At 44.4% G+C, this 17347-nt stretch overlaps 1 protein-coding gene across 1 annotated transcript in view; it reads right to left on the bottom strand.

Moving 5' to 3' along the window:
- The window catches only part of DNAH14 (dynein axonemal heavy chain 14), an 894889-nt gene that overhangs the window by 251305 nt on the left and 626237 nt on the right, over positions 1–17347 (bottom strand). The window contains exons 65-66 of the mRNA XM_085610384.1: positions 2566–2706; positions 1758–1973 (exon numbers count right to left, since the gene is read on the bottom strand). Coding sequence (XP_085466510.1) covers positions 1758–1973; positions 2566–2706 — 357 coding nt within the window. The remainder of the gene's footprint in view (positions 1–1757; positions 1974–2565; positions 2707–17347) is intronic.

Below are 17347 nucleotides of genomic sequence, written 5' to 3'. Positions count from 1 at the left end.
AAGGTTTGAATTAAAATATAAGTGTTGTATAGCTTGATATTTGATTTGAATGCACTGTGTAATTGGGAAACTCTTTGAAAGCAAAAATATTTTATTTTCAAACTTTTTATTTTCAAACAATTGCTTTTTGATTTACAAATTTCACACTTCTGGCTTTTTGACTTTGATTTGAACTTCTGATCTAATACCTTAACAGATAGTCCCACCGCATTAACCTATAGAGTATGATCTAGGAGCCAACAGTTATTTTGCCCTGACCCTGAGCAAGTCTGAGAATAACTTTGTGGGGATTTCATCCCTGAATCAATTCCATTGTACAGTACAGAATGTGAACAGGATAGGCTGCACCTCATTTTCTTCACAGCCACCAATAAGCTTTTAATTTTGGCATGATTTCTTCAAATCCTTTTCAAGGGTTGTACTACTGAATATTGACACCAACAATATTGAGATAGAACAGTATTAAGGACAGCATGTTGAGGGATACAATATCAAAAGGTAAGAGCACATAGGGAAGTATAGATTTACTAATTCCATATACACGTACTTGGAAGATATATGTACAAGATAGGTGCATATATGTAGAGTTAGGTATAGAAAATTTACACTTATCCATTGATATTTTTTTCTTCATATTCTGTTCCCCCAATATTGTTGGTTCGATATTCTGGGTACAGACCTTTTCAAGAATCAAGGATCATAGTATCTTGACAGCAGGGTATCTTACTCGTACAGAAGTAAATGTAAGAAGAAACAACACGTTTACCATCTGTCAATTTTTAAAACAACCTTAATGATAAGGTATCTTTGTTGAAAATGGAGAACTAAACAGCAACTTTTGTGCCGGTGAAAAATTATGTTTCTCACTTTAATGTGCATCCCACGTTGCACCCTGTGTTCAGTGTCAATGGGGTGCTGTCTCAGAACAAATGTATAAGCAGAAACAGAGGTTATGCAAATATCCACTAAGCATCACACACTTCTTGAATTTCATGTTTCTAATTCAAAGTTTCAAAAACTGCTGAGTAATCAGTGACACCTTTCCCCTTGTTCAGAGCTTGCTATGATGATGTAGTTACCACCAAGTTTCTTTACTTTCACCCATATTACACTGAAGAGCTCCAAACAGGCAAGAGACCCGGACACTCAAGATCTAGGGCCCGATTCACAGAACTAACTTAAGACAAAATCCTAAACTTAGTACCATTTTGGTATTCACAGAAGGCACTTACTCATTTCAGTATTCACAAAAGTTAGGACTCCTAACTTTAGGAATCCTAAACTGAGAAAAGTCCTAACTTTAAGACTTTTGGTATTCACAGACGGCATTTAGGAGTCCTAAAGTTAGGACTCCTAACTTCTGTGAATACCGAAATGAGTAAGTGCCTTCTGTGAATCCCAAAATGAGTAAGTGCCTTCTGTGAATACCAAAATGGTAGTAAGTTTAGGATTTTGTCTTAAGTTAGTTCTGTGAATCGGGCCCCTAGAGAGGAGCTCATTGAAGTGTGATCATGATGTTGTGCTGCAAATGCGCAGTCTTAAATCATTACTATAACTTCACACGTTGTCATTCTTCAGATAACTATTGAATGGTTTTTCCAGATATACTGCATCAGCAGCTGCATTCGATCCGATCCCTAGTATGATTTATTGCACCTTCCGAATATTTGGAGAAAAGCTACTGAGCTTTCTAACACATGGACAAAACATGTACCACATACTTTATGTAGACTCTCACCTCATTTGTTGGCTCTCACCTCATTTGTTTTTGCCATGACCCTGGTAAGGGAATAGTCTGCTGACACAGGAACACTGTGGTTGTCACAGAGCTTCAACCATTCATCCACCAACGCCTGGCGGTACCCCGCTGTAAATACCCCTCCGTAGACAATGAAGGCTGCTGACAGAAGTATATCTCCAACAATTCCTTTCAGCCGCTGGTCTAGTTTTTCCACCGACTCCTTCCATCGTCCCTAAGAGCACAAAATAATATTCAAAGACCAATTTTTTACTAGCGCATCTAAAATATGAATTTATGGGAGACAATAAAATGTCTGAAGCTAAGTGATTATTTGACAAATATTGGTACCATCCATCCCACTGCTACATTAAGATAAATATTATGGCTTCTGCTCTTTAGAGTAATTCCACATAGGATTAAAGTAAGGTTAAAGAAAAGAATGAGCAGTACAGACTTAGGAAAGAGTCCTTATTTGATGTCTGACAGCCGCTGTGTCACGCTACAAGGCCACTGTTTGAACCAAGTTTTTGATTCCATTGTTTGAGCCTGATCATCAATTTACATTCTCAGTAGTACATTACCACTTTGACAACTGTTCATTATTTTTGCTACTTTACCTCACTGGCAACAGGTGAACATTGAAAACAGTGTGGCCTAAATTGTCCCTATGACTGTCACACTGGGTTTCAGGAGTTTTCTTCCTCCGAAACTGAAGAATATGTACAAATCCTTATCAGACTTTCAGATGAATAGCTTTTACCTCTGAAAGACATGTAGTGTGTCTTTTGAGCAACACAGAAGAGTGCTATGAATAAAACGCATACCTTTTCATTATCCAAAGCAGTGATCAAAACTGAAGCTCTATGCAGGCGTTGAGTTGTCAGCTGTTTCCGATGCGCCAGGAGTTCTTTCTGCGCGACACTTTCAGCATACTGTGCCTCTAAAGACTGCTGGTGTTTTTCAACCTAGAAAAGAATTTGGAATCAGAGATCAGTAGTTTCCTGAGACAAATTCATTAAGTGTACTTGGCTGCCATAATGGTTACTGATGGAAAATGGCCTTCTCTGCAGGGTCACCCCCAAATGTTTCTTCCTCCTCCTCCACTTTTTGTGACATTGTTTTGTTGGCTTTAGGATACTGAGCACTTTACCACTGCTAACCAGTGCTAAAGTGCATGTGCTCTCCCCTCTATACATGGTAATATTGGAATATTACATTTACTTATAAGTCGCTAGTAAAGTTCAAAGGGCCTGTAAATTAAATGCTACTAGTGGGCCTGCAGCACTGATTGTGCCATCCACTTAAGTATCCCCTCAAACATGTCTCAAGCCTGCCATTGCAGAGCTTATGTGTGCACTTTACACTGCCATGTCCACTCAATCAATCAATCAAAGACATTTATAAAGCGCACTACTCACCCGGAGGGTCTCAAGGCGCATGGGGGGGGGGGGTGCCGCTACTGCTCGAACAGCCAGGTCTTGAGCTTCTTCCTGAAGGAGAGGTGGTCTTGGGTCAGGCGCAGGTCGGGAGGGAGGGAGTTCCAGGTCTTGGCGGCCAGGTAGGAGAAGGACCTTCCTCCTGTTGTCGCTCTTCGGATGCGGGGGACGGCGGCGAGGACGTGGCTGGTTGAACGGAGATGGCGTTTGGAGCGTAGAAGTTGAGGCGGTTGTTGAGGTAGCTCGGTCCTTGGTCGTGTAGGGCTTTGTGTGCGTGGGTGAGGAGACGGAAGGTGATTCTCTTGTTGACGGGGAGCCAGTGCAGGTCTCTCAGATGTCCGGAGATGTGGCTGCGTCGGGGGATGTCGAGGATGAGTCTGGCTGAGGCGTTCTGGATCCGCTGGAGTCTCTTCTGGAGCTTGGCGGTGGTTCCGGCGTAGAGGGCGTTGCCGTAGTCCAGACGACTGGTGACGAGGGCCTGCCATTCTGAAGAGGCTGCTGTCTGCTGTGCTGACCTGCTGCCCTCTTGCTGGTGTGGATGAACTGGACATGTAACCATCTTGAACCCAGGACACCAGAGGGGCTCAAAGGGCTAGTCTGCTGACCTCCTGATCTAAGCCTCAGGGACATAATAGGCTCCTGACAGTTCTTGGTCAGTCTTCAATGAGCTCCTGACCCCCAAGAGGCACCTCTCATGTCCTGGGCCCTTGGAAGTGGCCTTTTTGCCCTTTAAATCAAGCTTTTGGGCTATTAGCTAATGGGGCCGTTCACTCCGGAACTGTGCCGCTCTCACTAACAATCAGTGCGAGCCACCACAAGTTTGGTTACCATTTAATGAAAATGTTTTATTATGCACAGGAGCAACACGGATATTCAAGCCATAAAAATTACATATTAGTGAAAACATCATCATCATAAAAGTTCCAATCTGAAGATACGAAGATAAAATCAACTTGGAGAAATAGAAAACAAATGTACATCAAGTTACTGAGGCATAATCAAACACTACCTTCAAGTCTTTTTTTGAAGGAAGAAATCTTTGTGATCCCTAATTGGTCTCAAAATCTATTTTAGGAGTAAGAAAAAAAGTTTCCAATTCATAAAATGGGTTTTGTAAATTACAAAAAGGAATTCCGTGGTAGCAAACCCAGTAATTTCATGAACCGCAGGGTTTGATTTTCCAAAGTTCTATATACATCTGACGCCAAAAATATTCTGGGCATTAGGTGGCCCAAAACAAAGCTGCGCACATGCTTGACCAAGTGTTTGTACACAACAGCAACCTGTGGAAGTAAAGCCACAGAATTGGTCAGCCAACCTATTTCCTTCTACCGCTCACATCATCTGAATTTCTCAATGTTACACTGCAAGATGGATTTACAAGCGATCCCAGTCAACCATCAAAAACATAACAGCAATCTTAAGAGAGCCACAGAATGCTGCCAAACAGAAGTATTGAAGAAAATCTTCTTTTGAAATACCTAGCTGTTTGTACAACCCACCTGATACTTCTGAAATACCTAGCTATTTGGACAGGCCACCTGATCCCTGAACAACAGCGGCCCAAGTCTTGGGTCTTAGAAGGTAAAATCTATACTAAGACACACTATAAAGGCTACTTTATGAGTCAAACAAGCTAAAAAGCTTATAAAGATTATAAAATCAACATACCAATAACTAACCCAGATGCAAAACATATCTCCTCTAGAACCAAATGCTGCAAGGGCACATTGACACTAAAATCCACAATGATCAAAATCAAGACTGGGAAAGTGGTAACACTACAGCTTGACAAAAACATGGATGACTGTTATTGAGGGTTCAGGCATTTGAAGGGCACCAAATCAGTCCTGCCCAACCTCAATGATGAGATTTTCCTCTTCCTTGATGAAGGCAAGAAAACAGGCATTAGTACTGTGAAACTCTGTATTCTATGACACAGTAAATGATGACATGCTGCTTGTAAGGTTAAGAGTGGTAATGTGTGTCTAGGGCCATCCTATAGCGCATTTAACTCACTCTTTGATTAGAAGGGTCATCCACAGCACTGTCAAGCAGAGTGCATCAGATGTCAGTGTTAGGACTGCTGCAGTTAAACAGCTACGCATGCTCTCTGAACAAGTTACTTACCTTTGGTAATACTCTTTCTGGTGGCTACTCTATCTAACTGAAAATTCCTCACCTTTACAATATCCCCAGGTGCCAGAGACAACATTGCACATGCAGGTAGGTGGTGCCGTGCAAGTCAGCGTTGACTTCGTTCTGCCCCGGAATTGATAATGGATCCGCACATTAGCGTCGCCTCTACTCGTCAGTTTCTTTCTTGACTCTGTCTGCACATTGGAAGGCGGACCCAACAACAATCAGAAGTACCACTGTGCAGATGTCTAAATTGGGACCTTTTCAAATGGAAAAATAGACAACACCACAGAATGGAGAGGAGGGGGAGAGGGAATGAATCTGCGGTTGGATAGAGTATTATTGATGGTACATAACTTCTTCTTCCGGTGGATACTTCTAACCACAGATTCCTCACATTTAGAATAGATATCAAAACAGTACCTCCCAAGCAGGTGGGTCTGTGAAATGGCTCAGATAAAAAATTCCTACTGGACCAAACAGGCAAAATGCCCTTTCCATAGTACCTGTCTGTAAAGGGAGTAGTGCTTTGAGAACATGTGCACTGATACCCATTTCTCGGTCTGACTGATATCAAGAACAGGCACGCTGAACGCCAACTCAGTAGTCACAGCCTTGGCCCTAGTGGAATGGACCCAAAGTCCTTCTGAAGGCTATTTTTTGGTGAATGCATAGCAAATCTAAATGTAGAGTACTATCCACTTTAACAATGTCCTTTTCTGCATTGCCTTGCCTTTCTTTGCCTCAGAGAACCACAGAAAGAGCTAATTGTCCACTCAATGGTCTTTGGTGTGATCAATGTAAAAGCTCAAGGCTTTTTTTGGGTCCAGTCGACGGAGTCTCACCTCCTCTTTTGAAGAGTGCGGTTGAGCAAAGAACAATAGGAAAGTAATATATTGCCCAACCTAAAACGCAGTAACGTCTTTGGAAAAAGGCTTCCCTGGTCTTCAACACCACTACATCTGGCAAAAAGGTGGTGTAATGCGGCTGCACTCAAAGAGCATGGAGTTCCCTCGTGTAACCAACAGAAGTTGAAGCAACCAGGAATAGTCTTCAGTCAGGAGACATACTGGACAGCTGTGCATTGGTTCAAAGTGCGTGCACATGAGGAAAGTGAGGACCAAACTGAGATCCCAGTGTGGCATCACAAAGTGTTTGGGGGTAAACATATGTTAGAAACTTTATAAACCTCATCTAAACAGGTGATTGAAGCAAGGATGGTTGGTCCAACAAAAGTGGAAAGGGCCAACAAATAAAACTTAATAGTGCCCACTGCAGGTACTTGCTGGGACAGAGATAAAACAAACAACATGATATCCATCAGTTTGGCCTGTAACTGATCCGTGTTGAAGGTGCAACACCAAGCCACAAACTTTTCCCTCCACCCGAGGTACATGGACTTCAGAGGCCTGGCAGCAAGGGTGACATCCACAACTTCAGAAAGGAGATCAAATGCAGTAAACAGATGCCACTCAGTCTCCACTCATGGAGGTGCAAGATCCTGCTGAAGCAATAGCCTGATCAGAGGACAGATGCTCATGGCCAGAAGTTCCAGGTACCTCACTCTCCTTGCCGAGTCCAGAGTCACTAAGGATAACTTTGTACCGGTTGTCCCTGATCTTCTGCAGAAGTCGTGGCAGGAGAGGCAGAGGCGGAAAGCCATGCAGGAATCCCATCTCCACTCTATCCGGAATGTATCTCCGAGAGATAGCCTTCTTGGAAACTCCAGCACACAAACGTTTTGTCACTGCACATTCTTGGCAGTGTTAAAAAGATCTAGCCTGGGTTCTCCGCATTGCTGGAAGATGTCCTGTGCCACCTCAGTGTGTAACTGCTATTTGTGGTTAACCAGGTGCTTTCAGCTCAGGAGTTTACGACCAGGCACATGCCCTTATGCTCCAGCCAGATCCAAAGACGAAGTGCCTCTTGGGACAGAAGCCAGGACCCTACCCCACCCTGCTTGCAGCAGTACTACACGGCAGTAGTGTTGCCCTTGCAAATCTGAGTCAGCCTCCCTTTGATTGGCGGTAAGAAGGCTTTCTGTGCCTGCCCAATGGCCTGCAACTCCAACAGGTTGATGTGGAGACTGTTCTCTAACGGAGACCAGAGTCCTCTGATCTCCACCTCTCCCAGATGAGCAACCGTCCCAGAAGTGACACATCCATCACCAGTCAGCTCTCTGTGGGACAGGGAGAGGGGGATGCCGCTGGCCCAACTGCAGGTCTTGTGCAGTCTCCTCTGAAATATGGATGGAATTTAACACGTTCCTTTGGTGCTGGGCCCACTGAGACTTCAGATTCCACTACAGAGCCTTCATTTGCTACCTGGCATGGTTAATGAGCAGGATGCCAAGAGGCCCAGAAGCCTCAGAGCCCCTCTCACTAAGACCTATGACTGAGACTGAGACTGAAACATCAAGATCATAATCTGAGTGTCCTGGACTCATAGTGAAGGTAATGCCGGAACTGCACCATATCCAGGATTGCTCCAATGAAAGTGAGCCTCTTCAAAAGCGTCAGGTGTGACTATGGCATGTTGTTCACCCCAATGATGTTAGGAGGTTTGCTGTCCTCTGGAGGTGTTCTAGGATTGACTATGGTAAGCCTGCCTTCAACAGTCAGTCATTGAGGAACGAGGTATGAGAACGCTGGAATCCCCAACCTCCAAAAGTAGGCTGCGACCACTACTATCACTTTTGTGAACACTAGAGGAGAACTGGTGAGGCCGAAGATGAGCATGGCAAATTGAAAATGCTCCTTGCTCACCTTGAACAACAATTGGAGTTTTGTGAAACTACAGACCAAGTACATGAAAGTAGGCATCCCGCAAGTCCAAAAACAGCATCCATCCAGTCACCTGTATCAAGGGCATACAGAACCTGAGCAAGTTTTAGCATATTGAACTTGTCCTTCCAAAAGAAGGCGTTCAGAGGGTGGAGATCTGAAATAGGACGAAGGTCTCCGTCCTTTTTTACCACAAGGAAATAGAGGGAGTAACCAGCCCCTTACTTTCGGGTCCAGAGCACTCTCTATGACTCCTTTGGCCAAAATAACCTGCACTTCTTGAAGTATGAATTACCAACATCATAGGTATGGTGGACACAGAGGTTTATGATGGAGAAACACCAAGCAAAAAGCAATAGCCATTAGTCCATGGCAGTGCTATATCTGGACAGAATGATTTGATTTGATTTTTACATTTGTAGAGCGCACGAATGCCCGAAGGCGTCTTGGCGCTAAAGTTGGATACACAGTAGAATCTGCGAGATGATTAGCAAGTATATAGCCATGTCTTAACTGCCTTTCTGAAAGCAAAAAGTGTCGGGCTGTTTTTTATGTTGATGGGTAGGAGGTTCCATAACTTGGTTGTCCTCAGCAGAAAACTTCTTCCTCCCCATCTGTTCTGCCTAAATTTGGGTACATGGACGAGTTTAGTGTTAGAAGATCTAAGACTTCTACCCGGGACATACCATTTGAATTGAGTTCTCAGGAAGTGTGATCCTGAGCCGTGAAGTGCCTGTATGCCAAACACAAGGATTTAAATTGTATCCTTTTTTCCACGGGAAGCCAATGTAAGTCCTTTAGCTTATTAGAGACTGATTCAAATCTAGGGATGTCCAACACCAGTCTTGCTGCCGCGTTCTGTAGGCGTTGCAGTTTGGTAAGGTATTGATTTTGGATTCCTGTGTATAAGGCATTGCTATAGTCCAATCTAGACAAGGCAAGCGCTGTAACCACAGTTTTTCGTGAGTCCAAAGGAATAAATGGACATATTCTCCTGATAATTTTCAAAGTGTGCCAAATGGAGGATGACACCTTGTTAGTCTGGGCACTAAAAGTCAGTTTATCATCGAAAATAAATTCGAGATTTTTGACTTTCCCTACTGGGGAAGGGCAATTGCCGAGAGTATCAGGCCACCAGTCGGGGGACCAGAGATCGGCCATAGTGCCTAGCAGCATGATCTCAGTTTTTTCGCCGTTTAGCTTTAAGCAGTTGCATTGCATCCAATGATTGACTTGTATCATGCAGTTCCTAAAGCGATCTACTGTTTCCTCTGTATTGCCTGACACTGATACCACTATTTGAGTGTCATCAGCATATGAGACTGGTGTGAATCCAAAATTTCTAATAACTGAGGCTAGTGGTGCAACATAAATGTTAAAGAGAGTGGGGCTCAGTGCCGAGCCCTGGGGTACCCCACATGGTGTCCTGAAAAGGTTGGAAGCGTGTTCTCCCAAGGTGACTGTGAAGGATCTATCTCTCAAAAAGGATGACATCAGCTGGCGAGCAGAGTCTTGGATCCCTAATTCGTCCAGACGGGCCAGGAGGATATCATGGTTCACAGTGTCGAAGGCCGCCGATAGATCTAGCAAGATCAAGGCGGCCTTCCCTCCTGCGTCTAGAGAGTTCCTAAGACCTTCCGCTGCCATAACCAATGCTGTCTCGGTACCATGCTGTTCCCGGAACCCATACTGTGAGTTGTCCAAGTAATCTCTGGATGCTATTAGATCCTTCAGTTGTTGGTTAACCAACTTCTCCAATACCTTAGCTGGAAAGGGTATTCTAGAGATTGGCCGATAGCTACTAGGGTCCTTAGGGTCCAGAGTGCTTTTTTTTAGTAATGGGTTGACTGATGCAATTTTCCAGGCATCTGGAAAGACTCCTGAATGGATTATCTCCGAGAATAAGCCATGTAGCTGTTCACTAAGTATCTCTGGAAATAGGTGCATTATTTTTGGCGGGCAAGGATCCGTTGGGTTGCCGGATCTTATGGTTTTTACCACCTGATGTATTTGTTCTACCGTAGGGACCGTAAAACTGAAGCCTATTTGATGTATCTAGCTCTGGATTAGGACAAATAAATGAGGTTATGGTGGTGTGGTTCATTTTAAATGGTTCAAATACCTTAGCGACTTTGTCAACAAAGAACTTTCCTAAGTTTTTGCAAAGGTCAACACTGCCGTCCAGTTGATTCCTGACAGGGGGACCTGCTAATTTTTTGATTGTCGCGAAGAGTTCCTTACTGGAGTTCTTCATCTCATTGATTTTGCTTATGAAATAATTGCACTTTTCCCTGATAACGAGTTTTTTATAATCAGATAGTGTTTGGGCATAGTAATTTTTTAAGTTTTGATCGTAGTTCGCTCTCCATTTTCTCTCGGCCCTCCTACATGTTTCTGTGCCCCAAGATTTCCAGTGAACCAAGGTTCTGATGGCTTTTTCCGTTTTGGAATAAAGCATTTAGTAGGTACTACCATGTTTACCGCTGTCTTTATCCAAGAAGAGATCCTGTCGACTAGCTGATTGCTGTCTGATACCAACTCAGGTCTAGTCCTAAGTAGTGTTTCCTGTAACAACTGTGTGTTAGTTTTAGCCCAGTCTTGGTATATAACTGACTTCTGGCCTTTGGACAGACCAAGCTGTACCTGAGTGACGGTGATGTAAAATGTGATAGCTTTATGATCTGACCATGTGACGGGTAGTAGCTCTGTGATTTCAAGATTAGGGTTGGACGAGAAAATCCCATCCAGAGTATGTCCTGCCACGTGAGTGCCTTGATTAATGATCTGGTCCAGGGAGAGTCCAGACATCGCATCGAGCAATTCGGCGGTGTTGATGTCAGTTAGTTTTTCAAGGTGATAATTGAAGTCCCCTAGGATTGTGAAGTCTGATCCTAGCAGACTTGATTCTAGGATTGGGCTTAAGATTGATAGCAGAGGCGCCCTCGCCCTGGGAGGTCTGTACAGTAGAAGGCCTCTGAATGTATAATTCTTTGAAAGTGTTATTTGAAATAGAAGCATTTCACAATCCGAGGAGTTACCCACAATTGAGCTGTGGACATGCAGCTCCTCTCTACATAGGATTGCAAGTCCCCCCCCGTTTCCCTATTCTATCAGCTCTAGTGGCCGTGTATCCTGGTGGTAATGCTAGAGAAATATCTGGGTCCGAGGTTCCATCGGCCCATGTCTCCGTGATAAAGGCCACATCCAGATTATGTGTTTCCAGCAGTTCAGCAATCTCTGTGTTGTGCTTTATCAAGGATCTTGCGTTTATTAATACTGCCCTGAAAACCGCAACCCTCGTTTTATTAATAGCGGTGTAAGTCTGTGGCTCCAGTTTGCCTATTCTAGCAAAATAAAAAGGCATTTTACAACAATCACATTGCTTAACTTCGTCCATAGGATCCAGACGTTTGCAATGGTGGTTGCCAGTTAGCTTACCCGGCTCTGGTAGCTCATCGTATGTATATGTTATATTTCCTGTATTCCTATCATCGGTTCCAGGGGTTCTGGCCCTAGGCTCGGTACAGGCGCGGACGGGCAGAATGAATGAATACAGGACTGCTTGTTTTAAGACTGGGAATTATCAGTGTGTGTAGGAAGGTGCATCCTTTCGACATAGCTAGCCCCCACTTTTTGCCTGATGTCTGATATAATTTTGAACTGTAAGTGGCCTGGGTCCCTGCTAACCTTGTTCCCAGTGCCAGATCTCCTTTTCCAAAAACTGTATCAGTAAATGGTACCCCTGGTCCCCAGGGCATGGGGACAGAAGAAGGTCCCCTAGGTACACCTCACCCTTGCTATCGCAGGCTGCATGTCCAGGTGCAGGACAAACCAAAGAGTCAACATGGTGGCATGTGCCATGCCACCCTTTCACTGTATATGATATAGATAAGTCACCTCTACGGCAGGCCTTCCGCCCCAGGGCAGGGTGCACTATATCCTATGTGGGGGCATATCAGCATGAGCAGATATGCCTCTACAATGTCCAGTCCATTTTGCGTGTTGTAAGTGAACAGTGAAGCCATAAAGAACACAAGGGCTGGATACTTGTCAGGATCAGTTTCCTAACTCCATGATGGCTTTACTGATTTCTAAGATGTGTGGTATCAAATATCTTATCTTAAGAAATCCTTGCTGATGCCAGTAGTGGATTTATTAATAAATTCACACAGGAAACCCTGATAGAGGGTCCCCAAAAGCCTACGGACCACTGGTCCCTGTCTAGTTTTAGCCAGCCTGCCATGACCGGACATGTTTCTGGACCCCTGGGTAGAGAGCCAGAGCTCTCCGGATCCATGGTCAATGCCTGTTCCGGGCAGGGGTGGTCACACGTTCCCCCTGCAGGATTTGCCTCGGCAGAAGTGGGAGCTTCAAAGGACATGCCGCCTTTGAACCCTGCCCCCAGTTCTCTGCTGTTAGAAAAATATTTGACCACCTCCCCTCAGTCCTGCTCCACTTTCGGCAAGAAGGGTGGCGGAAAAGCTAGGTAAATTAGGAGATGGGTCTACCTTCACCCTGGACCACACCTCAGGTGGGGTAGGCAAGGTAGACCTCACTTTTCACTATCCGCCATCTTGAGGGTGTGCATAGTAGCCTGTTAGGAGTCAGCGTATGCCCACCCCCCATGTGGGGTGAGCATAAAGGGGGTGTAGGCACCCTACAGGTATGCAGCTCACTGGCTACTACTTAGCCTGCTCTAAAACACGCTCCTAAATTAATTATTTAGGTGGCTCCTTGAGTACCTGACTTCAGATTTGACGGGCGAAAAGAAGGCGACAGAAGAAGACTCCGGATGGACCAGGAACTGAGCCCTGCTGCAACAGAAACTGGAAAAAAGCCTGCCAGCTGCAGACAGACTTGCCAACTGGACCAGCTGTCCTTCCTGAAACCTGAAAGGCCTCCAAGAAACCCCAGAGTCCTTCCAGCCTTCGCAAATTAACATGAACCTCCCTGTAGGCTAGAAGCGCTAGTCCCCGGCTGCTGAAAGCCCGTACCCTCATGCTGGTGGCCCGGACGACGGAAGCAGCAACATTGGCATGACCTCTTCTAGTCTGTGACTGTCTGCCCTGCACACCACCTGTGGCCCGACAGCGACTGGTGAACTCCGACATCCAGCCCCCACAACTTCTGCAACTCCTGCTCCAGGTGCAGCTTGACTCCTGCTGTACCTGGGTCCTGGGCCTTCAAAGACCTGCATCCAGCTGGTGAAGAAGACTTCCAACCTTCCCAGGTAGTGTGGTCCTCAGAAACTCCTCAGCGGAGTACTCCTTTCAGCGACTACAAGAGTAACTGCATCGGTGGTACTCCACCGTCCTAGACTGCAACTTCAGTCTAACAGCGCGACAGCTGGGTTAGCGGTGCTCCCATAGAACTACAGTGACCTGCTGCCGGCGACGCAACGGTAACTGTGTTGGCGGTATACTGAACTCCATTAAAGCTTATATGTCTCCTGAGCTTCCTCCGCTGACCGCGATGTTAAATATTAGACGGTATTGACCGCTGTGTGCATAGATACTGAAAGTACTGCATACTTTGAACTGAATTGTCTTTGATTCTGACTACCATAGTCTACAAAGTATTTATTCAAGTATTTTAAAGCTGTACAAAGAATATCTCCAATCTGAAGCCTTGGTTTTCAAATATAAAGAATCTTGTTATTATTATACAGAATTAGTCTCTGATTTATTCTTGTGTGTGTGTCTCATTTATTGACTCTGTGAGCATAACAAATGCTTAACACTGTCCTCTGCTCGCCCACACTACCACAAAAAGAGAGTTAGTATTATCTACTTACTGCCTCTATCTTGCTCTGGGGATATCTCGCACTCTCTACATAGTGTACTGCACTATCTTAGAGAGTGACATTACAACATACTGATAAAAGGTTTACAAGAACTTGTAAATGAACAAGTAAACAGAACTGACAAATAGATATCCTGAGCTACATCTAGGATTAGTATAGTTAGAAAGTAACCTGGATGAGAGTATCACTATTAAAAGACTGGTGGAAATCTGCACCGCCATTGTTGAGCGGCAGGAGTGACAAGACCCCATCAAGCACATAGGAGCCGTGGCATCAGTCAAGCCATCCAGTTTGTCGGAAAAGCATGCAACAGGAGTCTGAATAAACATACCAAAAGGTATTTTTCTGGGCAATTACTGCAGAAAGCTCTCATATGGGAATCAACAGGCAGCAACAGCTCCTAGTCATGGCAGCAGGTAATCAAGCAGCCGTCTACCTCATTGGGGGCCTTTACGAATAAAGTGAAAGACCAATGAAGATCCTTCCATGCCTTCATGCTCTCCCCTCCTTCACGAACAGAAACAATGAAAGGTTACTTAGTTCCATTGGAAACATCTGGGATATGCTGGGGGCTAATCAAAGTTGCAAAGGACAGCCCATCCAGTAAATGTTTTTCACCCATCCTAGCTAATGGCCGAATAGGGATGACCAAAATCCCCTTTCTGCATATTTGTGTGTGTATGGATGTGGAGGAATTTGAGTGATTGATTATATTGGCAATTGGGTGATTCATTATGGGGGTGAAAACCCTTCATATGGTGCAAAATAGCACCTAAAAGATCAAAGTGCCAACAGAAGGTATCTGGTTGTGCGAGACTGAGGCAAAGTCAAAAGTTAAGGCCGACCACGATGGAGCGTGGGTTGGATACACAATGTGGACCGGGCCCGGTGTTGGCTTACCTTGGACTTTGAAGAAAGTTTGAAGAAAAGCTCCTCAGAAGGTATAATTCCAGCAGGGCAAGGCAGCAGGCGGTGAACAAAGAGGAGGCTTCGTCATTGGGGAGCCACTGGACAAAGTCGCAGTGAAGATTTCTACCTCTTAGTCACTTTTTTGGTAGTCGAAAATCTCCAGCGGGATGAAGCATAAGGATGTAGATACCTTCTATGAGAGGTCCCACTGAACAGAATTTTCTACAGCAGAGAAGAAAGCAGCGAGAGATGCTGCAAAGTCAAGCCGACGGGAGCTGCACCTTGGGTGTAGCAGGCTGGCTCTGGTATTCTGTCGGCTCTTAGGCCATTTTTTGTGCAAATGTTCTAAGCCCCAGGTTTTTGGAGGAGTTCTACCAACACCACTTCCAAGGGTCAAGTACATGGGGGCACGACTTGGGGGGTTAGCACTCAGTCCAACAGAGGCAGGGTTCAAGGCTCTATTAACTAAGCCCTTGGAGTCGCTTCTGGTGGTCCTGGGATCAAGGAGATGGTCCAATTCTCCTTTTGAAGTCTCCTATAGGCCTAGGAGTGTACGGAAGGGGTGTTCTGATGGTCCAATATTTATACCTAGTGCAAGCCTAGGAAGTTGGGGGATATCCATGGCTAACATCACATCGGGTTGTGGAAAGGTCTTCCCTTCCCCTGCTCCAAGAAGTTAGGGGAAACAAAAGGCTAGTGTCAGGTTCCTTTGAAGTATAAGTGGGGCAGGGAACTGCTTCTCCCCAAGCCATCCAAGTAGGGTGTCCTGCCTACACCCAGTACCCTTTGTCTCACTGTATGGCAGGAATACACAAACCCCAACAGTAGAGCAATTCACAGTCATGTGACCAAATCCACTGGCAGCAGGCACCAGCTGGTTGACGCAAGAAAATAACAACTTTCTCCGCTTCAGGAATAAAAAGAAGCGCAGCAGAAATAATGGACAGAGTCATTGTTTCTTCTTTGCTGTGAAAGTGATGAAAGTATTTTCTGTTTATACCGAGAGTATTGGAAAAATTGTTTTTTAATTTGCATTAGAGTTGATTAGAAATTTGATGACACACTCACTCTGAGTGCATCTGGTAGTGCACAATCTGTCTAGGACTGTTCTGACCTAGAAATTTGCTTCAACTTTCTAACAGTGACATTTTTGGAATTGTGACTTAAAATTCATCTTTACCATCAAAGAGGATTTTAAATTACAATTAATTTGAGTCTAAACATGATATTTCTATCTAATCCCAATCACAACTTTGCACAGAGAGATAGGCCTTCCAGTAGTGAAGAAATGATTGAGGAGTGTTCCACTACCAAGGCATATAAAACTTAAACCCACCTGGCCTACTTTTTAACTATAGTGCACCCTGCATTGAGGCCTACTTTAGGAGTGACTTACATGTACTTAGAAGGAAAGTTGAGGCCTGGCAAAGTTTCGTTTAAAACTGCACTACAGACTACGGTGGCAGGCCTGAGACATGTTTTAAAGAGCTATGCTTGTGGGTGGCATAATGAGTGCTGCAGGCTACTAGTACCATATAATCTACAAGCCCTGGGGACATGTAGTACCACTTTACTAGGGACTTACTAGTAAATTAAAAGTGCCAATTAGGTGTAGACCAATTTCACCATGTTTAAGGGAGTGAGCATAAGCACTTAATCACCGGTTACTAGTGGTAAAGTGCACATAGTCCTAATGAGAACAAAAATGAATTCAGAAAGCAGGAGGGATGAAGGCAAAATGTTTGGGGGAAGACCACGCCAAGGCTCTTAGGTCTAACGATATGTATGTATGTGGTTTATGTGTGTGTTTTGTTTAGTGTAATCTTTAATAGTTGCCATAGATCTTGCAAGACATTTATAGCTGTCTATAGCAAGACCTAAAAATGTACAGGTCCTTGTCTATTGCCACAATATTCCAAAGCCAATGAATCATCTGCATATGAGCATAACAGAAACAAATGGTTTTATAAGTAAACTTCTTGAAAAATGACACATTGTTAGGAATTCTATGAATTACTGTAGGCAATACACAGAAATCTACTTAAACCATGGATTTATGTCCATGTGTGCACATAAAGAGGCAATGGTGGTCAATGGGTACACATTTATTACTATGTGGGAAACCTGGGTATGAATCACATTTCTAGGGGGCACATTTAGCTCTCCTCTTGGTGTTCCCTCTTTCAACACTATAATTATAACTGCGAAAAAGTCACCATGATTCCAGATTAACCCAGTATTAAGTGTCATCTGTGAGGATAAATAGCCATCATCATGTGCGCTCGCAGATGACACGTTTTGCACATGTAAGCGGAACTTAGTTGTACAAAGCATTTGCAAGTCACCTCAATGTCCTAGTCATGTCCTTCCTCCTTTAGGCCACTCATACCCTCACCTGATGTTTGACTTTTTACACTGTATTGCCTGATGCAACCTTTGCACTTTAACCTTTGCACCTAAATCTATATAGTTCGTTTCAGATCGACCTGCTTAAGAACTTCAGTGAAAACATTTGTAAGAGCCCAGGCAATGAATA

Source organism: Triturus cristatus, chromosome 6, assembly GCF_964204655.1.
Source record: "Triturus cristatus chromosome 6, aTriCri1.1, whole genome shotgun sequence".
Taxonomy (NCBI): Eukaryota; Metazoa; Chordata; class Amphibia; order Caudata; family Salamandridae; genus Triturus; species Triturus cristatus.
This window is presented reverse-complemented; position numbering and strand designations above follow the sequence as displayed.